Here is a 13,863-nt window from a genome sequence, read left to right on the forward strand (position 1 = left end):
AAAACAGTTTTACATAACCGCTGCAGTCTTGATGGGTTGCCAAGTCTTGTTTGTCTCCTCCAGTTTGACTCTCCGTGTGGTTGCCATTAACGGACCGGTGATGGTTATGGAAGAGCTATTTAATTATATTGTAAAATAAAAATGGCAATAATAGGAATAGCTTGTATATCCGGTCCAGATAACATAAACAACTACAATAAATGTCAAAAAGTATGACCAATAATTATTTTTCTATGTATTAACTTTATCAATCATAAGATATGGCTAAGCGTAGTTGCATGTGTATTTTTACTAGCGCAGCCTAGTGTTTCAGTCTAGTCTATTTCTCTGCTTTGACCGAGTATACCAGGATGGCTGGTTCAGTGGAAGCTGAACTTTGTGGGCAGCTCCGTTTGGTGTTGGATGTCATAACTAACAACCATTTGGCAGGCTTATGTTTGTACAAGGAGACTCTGGTAATAATATTACTTGAGATTAGAACACTAATTTCGGTTAGAGAGCAGCAGCCTCATTGATACTAAATTCAATGAACGCCGCTAAGAACTAAAAACTTTGGCGCTTGATTAATATATATTTGAAAATATGAAGTTTTATCTTTTTCCTGTTTAATATTAACACAATTATGAAAACCAGGGGGTGGGGATATTTTATTTTTCAGCCCTTGCTTTCTGTCGGGTAGTGGAGTAGAAGTATGTAAACGTGACCTAAGGGCAAAATAAATATTTTGTCTATAGAGCTCCAATGACTTCATTGTTACTGTGCCATAATTTGTTGTATAATTAACATGCTGGCTGGGATACACGGTGACAAGGATTGACGGTGTCAACATGTGTAGGCTTCTCCAGGTACAGTGACTGACTGCGGTACAGCGGTCCAAGGTGGCCGTTATTCGTCCTCCGGGCTAGCGGCGCGCGTCAAGTTCACGCGACACCTTACTAGGCTACTCTTGCCGCCTTTCCTGGCTACTCTTGCCGCCTTTCCTGGCTACTCTTGCCGCCTTTCCTGGCTACTCTTGCCGCCTTTCCTGGCTACTCTTGCCGCCTTTCCTGGCTACTCTTGCCGCCTTTCCTGGCTACTCTTGCCGCCTTTCCTGGCTACTCTTGCCGCCTTTCCTGGCTACTCTTGCCGCCTTTCCTGGCTACTCTTGCCGCCTTTCCTGGCTACTTTTGCCGCCTTCAGTGCCAGCTAAGTTTATCGTCTTCAACTCCACTACGTTTCCTTTCGACCATTTCTCTCGTCTCGTATCCAGGTGTATCCTAAATATAGAAGCTGTTGAACTTGTGATGGATTTAATGCCCCATTTCGCGGACAAACACTCGCGCCATGGGTCTCTGGAAACTTGGCGAGTGTGTGACGTAGTGGTGGACTCTAGGGAAGTATATAGGTCAAGTGTGTGTGTGTGTGGGGTGAGGTTAACGTGTGTTTGAGATGGATGACTTCCTACTGCATTCCATTTTTTAACTACTAACAGAAAAAAATCAGTTGTCTGTCATGATTGGTGGAAAAGGAGTCAAAACAGCACAACTCCTTCCATGTTTTGGTGGAAGGGGGTTGTGATGTTTTTGGTGGGAGGGGGTTGTGATGTTTTGGTGGAAGGGGGTTGTGATGTTTTTGGTGGGAGGGGGTTGTGATGTTTTGGTGGAAGGGGGTTGTTTTTTGTGGGGAGAGGGTTGTAATTCTTGTGATGAAGGGAAATGCAAAGTATCTCTCTTACCGTGAATGTGTAAGAGTTAAGTAATTTAAGGCCCTTTATCTTTATTTATACCCAGACCTGCTTATTATATCCGTTCTATTGTTTTAGCCTTTACAAAATCGTAGTTACGCTTTAAAAGGACTAACAATAGAAAGTTAAACAAGATTCCTTTTATGACATTGTCAAGCACTGTTATTGTAATCATTTGTTTTGTATCATTAGAAGGATAAAATGTTTATTGTATGCAGTTGTCTAGGTTTATTCTTTGGAAGTACTGGAAAATAAATATAATCAAATATTCAGTGTTTAACATTAAAAAATAATTTTTTTAATGTTAATTAAAATTTTAGTGAATTAAAATTAATTTTAATGAATTCAATTCATTAAAATTAATTTTAATTCATTTTAATGAATTTTAATTCATTAAAATGAATTTTAATTCATTAAAATGAATTTTAATTCATTAAAATGAATTTTAATTCATTTTAATGAATTACTTCATCAATATTGGATAGAAACTAACGAAGAAATTTATTTGTATTTAATCCCAAAAGTTCATTTTGAGATTTGAATTTGCCTTTCAAAACTGCAGTATAAAAAAATCTGGAATATTCCTTGATATAAGTAACTTTGCATATAATTTCCATTGACTTTATTAATTTTTCCATTGACTTTATTAATTTGTTTTATAATTTTCATAGCCAAAAATTGCCTTGTGTGCTGTCGTCTGTAGCAATAAATATAAGCAATAAAATCAAGTTGGCAGAAGATCTTTAGCCAAGAAGCCCGGGATCCTTGTGATATAAAATCAGGAATTTAAAAGATTGAGAGTTTGGGAAGGGCGTAAATTAATTAATACTAGATTATTGTAGCGCCTTTGCCTCTTGTTGTGTGTGATGGTTATCTTGAGATGATTTCGGGGCTTTAGTGTCCCCGCGGCCCGGTCCTCGACCAGGCCTCCACCCCAGGAAGCAGCCTGTGACAGCTGACTAACACCCAGTTACCTTTTTTACTGCTAGGTAACAGGGGCATAGGGTGAAAAAAACTCTGCCCATTGTTTCTCGCCGGCGCCCGGGATCGAACCCGGGACCACAGGATCACAAGTCCAGTGTGCTGTCCGCTCGGCCGACCGGCTCCCAAATGGATAGGTCAACATGGTGCCAACTTTGCCGTAGTCTCAACATTTCACGTGTAAGCTGGATAATATGTTTACAATGTTGAGTCACTGTCGTCCCCTGACACCCGAGTTCCACGGACACGCGTCACCCAGGGGGCAGATTCACGAAGCAGTTACGCAAGCACTTACGAACCTGTACATCTTTTCTCAATCTTTGGCGGCTTTGTTTACAATTATTAAACAGTTAATGAGCTCCGAAGCACCAGGAGGCTGTTTATAACAATACCAACAGTTGATTGGTAAGTTTTCATGCTTGTAAACTGTTTAATAAATGTAAGCAAAGCCGTCAAAGATTGAGGAAAGATGTACACGTTCGTAAGTGCTTGCGTAACTGCTTCGTGAATTTGGCCGCAGATGAGGAATGAAGCCAGCGGTACACAGTGCTGCAACACTCGCTACTGCTCACTCTTGTCTACACTGTTTAGTCTTGTGAACATTGAGTTTAAGCAGGGGGGGGGCCTGGTCGGGGAGCGGGCCGCGGGGACGTTGAGCCCCGAAATCCTCGCCAGGTAAGGTACACAATGATCTAAGGTGTTGTTGGCCGTCTTGAGTGTTGGCCTTCCGAGTCGACCTTGAGAATGGTCTCGGTACAACTGCACTGATTGCAAGAATATAAAAACCAGGAAAGATCAATTTTTGTCTTAACGTTTTTCTATTTAATAACTGTACGTGTATGCAAAACAAAATAGTATAAACATCAGAGGTCCGCGGTTGTTCAACGTCCTCCCAGCAAGCATAAGAAATATTGCCGGAACAACCGTGGACATTTTCAAGAGGAAACTAGATTTATTCCTCCAAGGAGTGCCGGACCAACCGGGCTGTGGTGGGTATGTGGGCCTGCGGGCCGCTCCAAGCAACAGCCTGGTGGACCAAACTCTCACAAGTCGAGCCTGGCCTCGGGCCGGGCTTGGGGAGTAGAAGAACTCCCAGAACCCCATCAACCAGGTATCAACCAGTGGTTGGGGTTAATTTACGCAAGTGTTAGGGAAGCTGGTCGGCCGAGCGGAGAGCACGCTGGACTTGTGATCCTGTGGTCCCGGGTTCGATCCCGGGCGCCGGCGAGAAACAATGGGCAGAGTTTCTTTCACTCTATGCCCCTGTTACCTAGCAGTAAAATAGGTACCTGGGTGTTAGTCAGCTGTCACGGGCTGCTTCCTGGGGGTGGAGGTCTGGTCGAGGACCGGGCCGCGGGGACACTAAAGCCCCGAAATCATCCCAAGATAACCTCAAGATAGGGTAAAACAAATGAGAAGTTGTGCGGGTAGAAAGACCGGCTCCAGCCGCCCTCCTTGAGGTTACCTTGAGATGATTTCGCGGCTTAGCGTCCCCGCGTCCTGGTCGTCGACCAGGCCTCCTGTTTGCTGGACTAGTCAACCAGGCTGTTGGACGCGGCTGCTCGCAGCCTGACGTATGATTAACAGCCTGGTTGATCAGGTATCCTTTGGAGGTGCTTATCACGTTCTCTCAAGGAATCTTGCTTATCAAGGGTCTGCGATATCTTGGTGTCAGCCGTTTGGTTACAGTATTCCCGGAAAGTTACTTCTTCAATGATCAAAGCAAGTATGAAAAAGTAAGTAATTAGTAAGTTCTTGGTGGCGCAGTGGTAACACATCCGCCCCGCGATTCGCGAGGGATTTGGCCCGGGTTCGTATCCTTAGCCGGGGAGGATAGATTAGGCGCCAATCCTAAACTGTGTGCCTGTGTTAACCTAACAGTAATTGGGTATCTGGTTATACGACTGGCGAGTCGTATTCCAGGGAAACTAATGGGTAAAGGCTTCTCATTAGCAATGGGATGAAAAACAAAAGTGGACTTCAAGAAAAATTAGTGCAAGTTCATTAACTTACCATTAGCAAGAAGTGCCGGACCAACCGGGTTGTAGTGGACATGTGGGCCTGCGGGCCGTTCCACGCAACAGCCTGTTGGACCAAGCTCTCACAAGACAAGCCTAGCCCCAGGCCGGGCTTAGGGAATAGAAAACTTTCCAGAACCAACCAATTTAAAATGCAGGTAGATGAACTGGGTTAAGCATGGAGGATTAATGTTCCCGTAGGCGAGGAGGTGTATCTGACGAGTCTTTCAGTAGCCGGGAGACTGATGGCTGCAATCTTCAGGTGAATGTAGGCATTATCATGCCAGCGTCTGGCTGGGTGGTGTCCTGAAGGACTTTGCTGCGTCACCGCAAACATCCTTCCCGTACACAGGCAGTTCCTAGAATAATGTTCGTGGCTTGGACTGGGTCTAGCTGGGTAGATAGGTAGGAGGTAGACTTACCGGTAGGGAGCCGGTCGGCCGAGAGGACAGCACACTGGGCTTGTGATCCTGTGGTCCCGGGTTCGATCCCGGGCGCCGGCGAGAAACAATGGGCAGAGTTTCTTTCACCCTATGCCCCTGTTACCTAGCAGTAAAATAGGTACCTGGGTGTTTGTCAGCTGTCACGTGCTGCATCCAGGGGGTGGAGGCCTGGTCAAAGACCGGGCCGCGGGGACACTAGAAAGTCCCGAAATCATCTCAAGATAACCTCAAGAAGATCAAGATAGGTGATTAATAGATCAACACAAAACATTGGATTTAAATTGGATAAGAAAGGAATAAGATAAGAAATAAGATAAATATTGGATTTAGAAAACAAAAAAACTGGGAAAATACTCGATTGGAAATAGGGTGAATGATTCATGGAACAAAATATTAGATGTACGATGACTTGATTGTTTCCAGAGTAGGTTAGACAATATGAGTGAGTTTGGGTAGATACAAGTAGGAGCTGCCTGGTGCGGGCCAGTAGGGCGTCTGCAGCTTCATTAATACCAGTATTCTCATAGTCTTCCTCCACTCCTTCTCCGTCTCCATTGATGTTTCAATAGGAATTCTTCAGACGAAGTTTCTTTGTGACGGGAACCAAATTGGAGCCCGCAAAGTGACCTTGACGGCTGAGCCTCGCTGGAGACAGACAGGAAACACGCAGCCAGAGATGTCTCGTCGCTTGTAATGTCTCTCTCTCATTACTCACGCTGTGGGCGTTGCTGTGGGAGGTGGAGGCGTGGGCGTTGCTGTGGGAGGTGGAGGCGTGGGCGTTGCTGTGGGAGGTGGAGATATGAACGTTGCTGTGGGAGGTGGAGGCGTGATAATGAGGTAATTAATAACATAGGTGATGTTTGCTTATGGTGGTAAGTGTTGCCAGTCATCAGTAGTAGAGGGACGTCCTTGCAGCATTTAGTTGTGGTAATGGTAATGTTGTCATAATTACTTGGGTACTTACTCTTGGTGGTGGTGTCAGCCATTACACTTCCTGGTCTACTATTTTTACTTGAACTTGTCAGTTACTTGTATACCTATAAGTACTTGCCTAAAAACATCTTCGGGGGAGGTTATCTTGAGATGATTTCAGGGCTTATTAGTGTCCGCGCGGCCCGGGCCTCGACCAGGCCTCCACCCCCAGGAAGCAGCCTGGGCCTCGACCAGGCCTCCACCCCCCAGGAAGCAGCCCGTGACAGCTGACTAACACCCAGGTACCTATGTGGGGTAGATCTGTGCTACAGTCTACTACTTGCCTTATTGTGCCTGTTGCGTTATAATTTGATCTGACGGTTAAATTCTTAGTCGAATCTGGTTTTAAAGTTTTGGGCGGAAGAGGCTACTTTCAGGTCATTCCATTTATTGACCACTCGTACAGGGTGCGAGTATGGTCCTGCCTACTCTCAACTTGAAGAGTCGTTCTTGGTGGTCCTTGACCACTTTGTCTGTTCTCGGTATCTTGTATGTTGTAATCATATCCCCTCTTGTATCTTCTAGAGCTGTGAGATTTAGTTCCATTACCTGGAGCTGGTTTCGAGAGTTCTACTCCCCGATCCCGGCCTGGGGCCAGGTTCTTTTAGCCTATTCTCATAGCTTAACCTTCTTAGCTCTGGCACGATGATGATAATATAATGATAATATGTTATAATGTTATAATGATGATAATATAATGATAATGTTATGTTATAATGTTATGTTATAATGTTATAATGATGATAATAATTTATTCACAATAAGGTACAATGGGTTGGTGAGATTACATAAGATTGGTATTTTTAAATTCTTGCAAAGCCACTAACACGCGTATAGCGTTTCAGGCAGGTCCTTAATCTAATATATCAGGTATGATGAAAAGGTGCATTGTAGCAAGGTGGTACATTGCTACAATGGTGCTTCCCATATTGGGGAAGTGGATAGTACAAGATACAGTGTGAGTGTGAAGTACAAGATAGGTGCGATTGTTAATCAAACAAACAATAGTGTTAACCATTGATTGTTAACCAATAAACATTCCACATTGTTAACCTGTGTACTTCTTTAATTTTCTTTTATGCTGTCAAGGTGCGCATTCCATGCAGGTGCTGCGTATTTTAGTACTGGTCTAACACATGCTTTGTAGATGGCCTTGATGGTGTCTAAATCTAGACTTGTGAAGGATGTTCTTACGTCTGTGTCAGCGTCGCGTGTGCTGCTGATGTTATCCTGAGTGTGTGTGCCTCACTCGGGTGTTGGTATTGGAACCGTCTCCACTCTCAGATCTTTCTATCTAAGAGTCCTGTAGTTGTCTTCATGCTTCTTGGCCTCATGGCTAATGGGTAGGGGACACTAAGGATTCCTTCCTCTAGGGTAGTCATCACGAGTACTTCGATTTGAGTTGTAATAATAATAATAATAGTAAAATGGGTTGGGGGACAGGTAGCCTGTGTGTGTGTATTCACGTAAGGCTTATATCCAGGTCCCTCCCCCCCCCACCACCAAGATGCAATCCAACAAGAAGTTGACTTACTCCTGAGTCAACTTACAGCTAGGTGAACAAAGGGGGTATCAAATAAAATTCAACTATAGCCAGTGGAAATGTTGCAGCTTGCATAGTTAGCTAGGCTAAATGCTGGGAAGGATTGGACTGGGGGGGGGGTCGTCCGCGGTGGTTGGGGGTCAGCGGCCCCAGACGGAAGTTGCGGTGGGGGGAGGGGGGGCGGCTGGAGCAGTTGATGGGTGTGGGGGTCGCGACTGGTGTTACACAGTGGTTGTGTCTGGTAGTGGTGGCATCCTGTCCCTGCAGCGTCATACACTTCCACACCACTAATTTTGCCGAAAATAATTGCCTTTGTTAAACTTTGTATTAAGGTTAAGCTAATCACATAATGTGTGTTAATATGTACAGCGTAGGAGCTAGGGTGGTTCTCCAAAGGATACCTGATCAACCAGGCTGTGACTCATACGTCAGGCTGCGAGCAGCCGCGTCCAACAGCCTGGTTGATCAGTCCAGCAACCAGGAGGCCTGGTCGACGACCGGGCCGCGGGGACGCTAAGCCCCAGAAGCACCTCAAGGTAACCTCAAGGCAAGGTAACTCGTAATTCTGTGGCGCGGGTTCGATTCCTGCACCAGGCAGAAACAAATGGGCAAAGTTTCTTTCACCTTGTGGCAGAAGCTGTCAAGATGGAATAAAGCAACACGTATCCCCCCCCCCCCTAAAGTATCTGTCCTCGTTACCTTGATATTGTTTCGTGGATCAATATCCCCGAAGCTCGGTCTCTAACCAGGCCTCGTACCCAAAATGTTGCCGGTATGTGTATATATTGTATATCTTGGGAAATGTTTTCCCACCGTTAGAACATTGTATACAAGTTAAAATCTATTAAATACAACTCTCCCTTCACATCCTCACAATACAAAGAGAATACAATATTCTTCAATACAAAGTTAACTTTCTCTCCACCCCATTTCCACTCCATACCTATACATGTATTGTACGTAATTGGCACATACACTGTATACCTTACCTTGCGATGATTTCGGGGCTCAACGTTCCCGCGGCTCTGTCCCTGACCAGGTCTGCTGGTTGATGGACTGGTCAACCAGGCTGTTGGACGCGGCTACTAGCAGCATGACGTAGGAATCACAGCCTGGTTGATCAGATATCCTTTAAAGGTGTTTATCGAGTACTCTCTTGAACACTGTGAGGGGTCGGCCAGTTATGCCCCTTATGTGTAGTGGAACTGTGTTGAACAGTCTCGGGCCTCTGATGTTGATAGTTCTCTCTTAGAGTACCTAAGGCGCCTGGCTAAATATTTTGACAAATTTGAAACTATCACTTTTGTTCTGTTAATGTACAAACTTATTCACCGAGGCCAGGAAAATTGAACAAACTTTCTGCTATTCATACGTTGGTCATATCACCATAAAACAGGAAAAAACAGATTATCCCGGGCACCGCCGAGTACTCCTAGTTTATTATACCAAGAGGCTGTGAGAGCTCGAGGCTCCTTTGTTCCGATGACGGGCGGTGGTATGACACCAAGTGTTTCCAGAAGTTGGCCTAGCCCTAGAAGGTGCTAGGCCAACCATTTTGGCCTAGCACCAATCGACTTGAGAATGGTCCAGGACGGACCGAAACGTCGTCGTCCCTTCATATGTGTGTGGTCTTGTCATCATTTTGGCCTAGGTTGGCCTAGCTGGCCTACCTTGAGGTTACCTTGAGGTGCTTCCGGGGCTTAGCGTCCCCGCGGTCCGGTCGTCGACCAGGCCTCCTGGTTGATCAGGTATCCTTTGGAGGTGCTTTGGAGTCCTGCGCGCTATCCACCAGGCTACCAGGTGTAGGGGTGGGTGTGTGTGTGTGTGTGTGTGTGTGTGTGTGTGTGTGTGTGTGTGTGTGTGTGTGTGTGTGTGTGTAGTGGCGGGTGTGGAAGCCAGAGAGTAATAAGTGGTGTTTGTGTTTCAGAGCGCCAGAGTACTTCTCCAAGTTCTGGTTGACCAAGATCAAGGCGGATGTGGGCGACAACTGGAGACTGAAGGTCAGTTATACTTACCTTGTTTCTTACTCCCTCTTTCCCTTCCTTCCTTCCCTTCCTTCCTTCCTTCCTTCCCTTCCTTGCCTTCCCTTCCTTCCTTCCTTCCTTCCTTCCTTCCTTCCTTCCTTCCTTCCTTCCTTCCTTCCTTCCTTCCTTCCTTCCTTCCTTCCTTCCTTCCTTCCTTCCTTCCTTCCTTCCTTCCTTCCTTCCTTCCTTCCTTCCTTCCTTCCTTCCCTTCCTTCCTTCCCTTCCTTCCTTCCCTTCCTTCCTTCCTTCCCTTCCTTCCTTCCTTCCCTTCCTTCCTTCCCTTCCTTCCTTCCTTCCCTTCCTTCCTTCCCTTCTTCCTTCCCTTCCTTCCTTCCTTCCTTCCTTCCTTCCTTCCTTCCTTCCTTCCTTCCTTCCCTTTCATCCTTCCTTCCATAATTTTCATATCTAATTTGTGCTTCTTTCCCTACTTAATAACTTCCTGCATTGTAACATCTTAATTTTTTATATTAAAAACTAATATTATGTATATAAACAATGAGAGCTACAATGAGGGAGGAGGTATGAGAGCTACAATGAGGGAGGAGGTATGAGAGCTACAGTATTTGTTCCAAAGTCAAATCATTGAAGATAATTATAATTTTATGGAAGCTAAGGGAGTACTAACCGGTCGGTCAGCGGACGGCACGCTGGACTTGTGATCCTGTGGTCCTGGGTTCGATCCCGGGCGCCGGCGAGAAACAATGGGCAGAGTTTCTTTCACCCTATGCCCCTGTTACCTAGCAGTAAAAACGGGCTGCTTCCTGGGGGTGGAGGTCTGGTCTAGGACCGGGCCGCGGGGACACTAAAGCCCCGAAATCATCTCAAGATAACCTCAAAAAGGTGCCACGATTGAGGGGAGGTGGGGGGGGGGACACAGTGAAGGTGCCACGATTGAGGGGAGGTTGGGGGGGACACAGTGAAGGTGCCACGATTGAGGGGAGGTGGGGGGGGGACACAGTGAAGGTGCCACGATCACAATAAAGTCCCAAAGTCTTAGACATGTTCTTAACAGTAGAGCACACACTGTGATGTAGATGTGTGTGTACTCCTTGGTCAAGCTCAGAGCCCCCATGTCCAGCAGTCAAACCTCAGCTCGCTATCCCGTCCCCCCCCCTCAAAGTGAAAATAACAACAACAACAAGAATACCACTTCTAGGTAAGTGCCACACCTGTCACTATCAGTCATATGGCCACTGACATCCTCACCATTCGTTGGGGGTTGGGGGGAAGGGGGTCAAATCCTACACAAGGAGATTCGTCAAAGTTGATTACATTGTTTAAATCTTTCATAATGCTAGATTAGGATAGATTAGATTAGGTTGGTCTGGGTTAGGTTGGGTAGGATTTAGTATCCCACGCCAGGCACCTGAGACCAGAAGGCATGGCAGGATGTGCAGAATACCCCCGTTGAAGAGCAGAGGTGCAACAGGTACTCTGAGAGAGAACTATCAACATCAGAGGCCCGAGACTGTTCAACACGCTTCCACTACACATAAGGGACATAACTGGCCGACCCCTCACAGTGTTCAAGAGAGAACTATCAACATCAGAGGCCCGAGACTGTTCAACACGCTTCCACTACACATAAGGGACATAACTGGCCGACCCCTCACAGTGTTCAAGAGAGAACTATCAACATCAGAGGCCCGAGACTGTTCAACACGCTTCCACTACACATAAGGGACATAACTGGCCGACCCCTCACAGTGTTCAAGAGAGAACTATCAACATCAGAGGCCCGAGACTGTTCAACACGCTTCCACTACACATAAGGGGCATAACTGGCCGACCCCTCACAGTGTTCAAGAGAGAACTATCAACATCAGAGGCCCGAGACTGTTCAACACGCTTCCCCTACACATAAGGGACATAACTGGCCGACCCCTCACAGTGTTCAAGAGAGAACTGGATAAGCACCTCCAAAGGATACCTGATCAACCAGGCTGTGACTCATACGTCAGGCTGCAAGCAGCCGCGTCCAACAGCCTGGTTGACCAGTCCAGCAACCAGGAGGCCTGGTCGACGACCGGGCCGCGGGGACGCTAAGCCCCGGAAGCACCTCAAGGTAACCTCAAGGTAACTTCAAGCCGACTAGCTCACCCACACTCAACACTCGCCCTACCAGAACTAACCATACACTCGCCACACACTACAGCTCAATACACCACAGCCTACCACCCCACACTCATTCTTGTTATGTTGGTTTTTTCTTAACATGCACTTAACTATGGGGGGGGGTGGATGTGGGGGAGGGTGGAGGACTACTGAAGAACCTTGGCAGACGCCGCCGCCGCCGCCTGGGGCTATTGTCTCGTCTTGATTGTCTGGGTACAGCATTTTCCTCCCTGGCTGGCTGGTGTAGCAGGCGCGCCAAGGTGCCCCTCTCATCTCGTCGTCTTCACAGGTGTTCTGGTCTACTGTGGCAGAGTAGGTAAGTGGAGTGACACTTGGGGGGGGGGAGGTAGTAATGCGGCCACTCTTGCTCTTCAGTGTAGTGGGGCGGGGGAAGGGTGCTGGCTCTTTCATCACGTGTACTGGAAGGTGTTGGATTTTGTTTGGTGTGTAAGTGTAGGTACAGAGCTTGGTGACTGGCTGGCAGAATGGATGTGTTTGGGTTAGTGAGATAATCGGTAATCACTCAGATATTACTGACGGACAGGCATATACATGTATATATATAAATATATGTGCATTTATATATATATAACATTAATAATTGTGTCAAAAGATTGTTATTTTCTTAGCTAAACGAACTAGGGGGTTCAGTTCCTGAACCGATTATGTGCCTCTGTAACCCTTTCCATCACCACCCACGGGGTGGGTATGGGGTGCATAATAAAGAAAAATTTAAATTGGACAGGCGGGTAGGACAGGCTGGCCGCGTTCATGGTGACCGATGTGTATAGGGAAGGTTCACTCGGGCCTCTCTCGGGCCTCCCTCGGGCCTCCCTCGGTGCTGTACAACTAGGTAAAGGGTTGCATTGCAATGTTTCTTTGTAACAATCTTTTTTTTTCAATGTTCTGCAGTGAATACATTTGTTGGCAGATTGTTTCAGGACCTGAGAACTGTCCATAGGCTCACCCAGTCCATTGAATGTCCAGTTTAACTTCAGTGATCGATGAATCAGTCTACAGTTCCTGGGTAGCACCCTGGGAAATCTTCCTAGCAGACTAAGACTAGCTTCCTAGCAGACTAAGACTAGCTTCCTAGCAGACTAAGACTAGCTTCCTAGCAGACTAAGACTAGCTTCCTAGCAGACTAAGACTAGCTTCCTAGCAGACTAAGACTAGCTTCCTAGCAGACTAAGACTAGCCTCCTAGCAGACTAAGACTATAGCTCTTAAGGGGGAAAACAGAATCAGACTAAACTGCCATTTAATACATCATTGCAAAGATGAATGTAGAAGCCAACTTGGTATCTGACAGCTTCACATACTTCACAGACGGATCAGTAGACGAGGAGAGAGGAATCTAAAGCTGCCGATAAGGCAGGAAATACCATAGTTGGAGGCTGTGATACAACCTTCCGGAGATGCTGCCCATTCAGAAGACGTGATTCTCATGTTATATCTGCTAGGAATATTCTTTTCTCCTCACATTTTCCCTTTCGGAATGCCAACCTTTTGTTTTCAGTACCCCTCCTCGAGTTCAATAACCCTTCTTCAACAAGGTACTCCAACGGCAGTACACTGTGGTCGCTCATTCCTACTGGGGCCTCAAAAGCTCGCCAGACTGCGAGCAGGCGGGTAGATGCTATTATTATTATTAGGTAGATGCTCTTGAACATGGAGGACACGCCATCGTGCATACGGATTCGGAAACTGCTATTGAAACTTTGCAACAAGAGCATGACTTCATCTGACCACAGAAGTTAATGAATGCTTATCAGCTGGATGTCAAGTCGTGTAGGAACGCCAGGGAAGGACATGAAGATGTAGATGACGCGGCAAAACTTGTAACTAGAAGCAGAAATGCTGACATTTATATACCACAAAATCAAGCGCAGAATAATTGGAGCATTCCTTGTGATGATATCAGGGCTCAATGTCCCCGTGGCCCGGTCCTCGACCAGACATCCCGGTTGCTGGACTAGTCAACCAGGCTGTTGAATGCGGCTGCGAGCAGCCTGACGTATGAATCGCACATACGTATGAATCGA

The 13,863-nt window shown here is 46.4% G+C and overlaps 1 protein-coding gene across 2 annotated transcripts in view; it reads left to right on the plus strand.

Moving 5' to 3' along the window:
- LOC123767894 (hook microtubule tethering protein) overlaps nucleotides 1-13,863 on the plus strand; it is a 269,532-nt gene that overhangs the window by 19,293 nt on the left and 236,376 nt on the right. For both annotated transcript variants that reach the window (XM_045757969.2, XM_045757968.2), the window contains exon 3: nucleotides 9,608-9,680. In XM_045757969.2, coding sequence (XP_045613925.1) covers nucleotides 9,608-9,680 — 73 coding nt within the window. The remainder of the gene's footprint in view (nucleotides 1-9,607; nucleotides 9,681-13,863) is intronic.

Source organism: Procambarus clarkii, chromosome 58 (assembly GCF_040958095.1).
Source record: "Procambarus clarkii isolate CNS0578487 chromosome 58, FALCON_Pclarkii_2.0, whole genome shotgun sequence".
NCBI classification, from domain to species: Eukaryota; Metazoa; Arthropoda; class Malacostraca; order Decapoda; family Cambaridae; genus Procambarus; species Procambarus clarkii.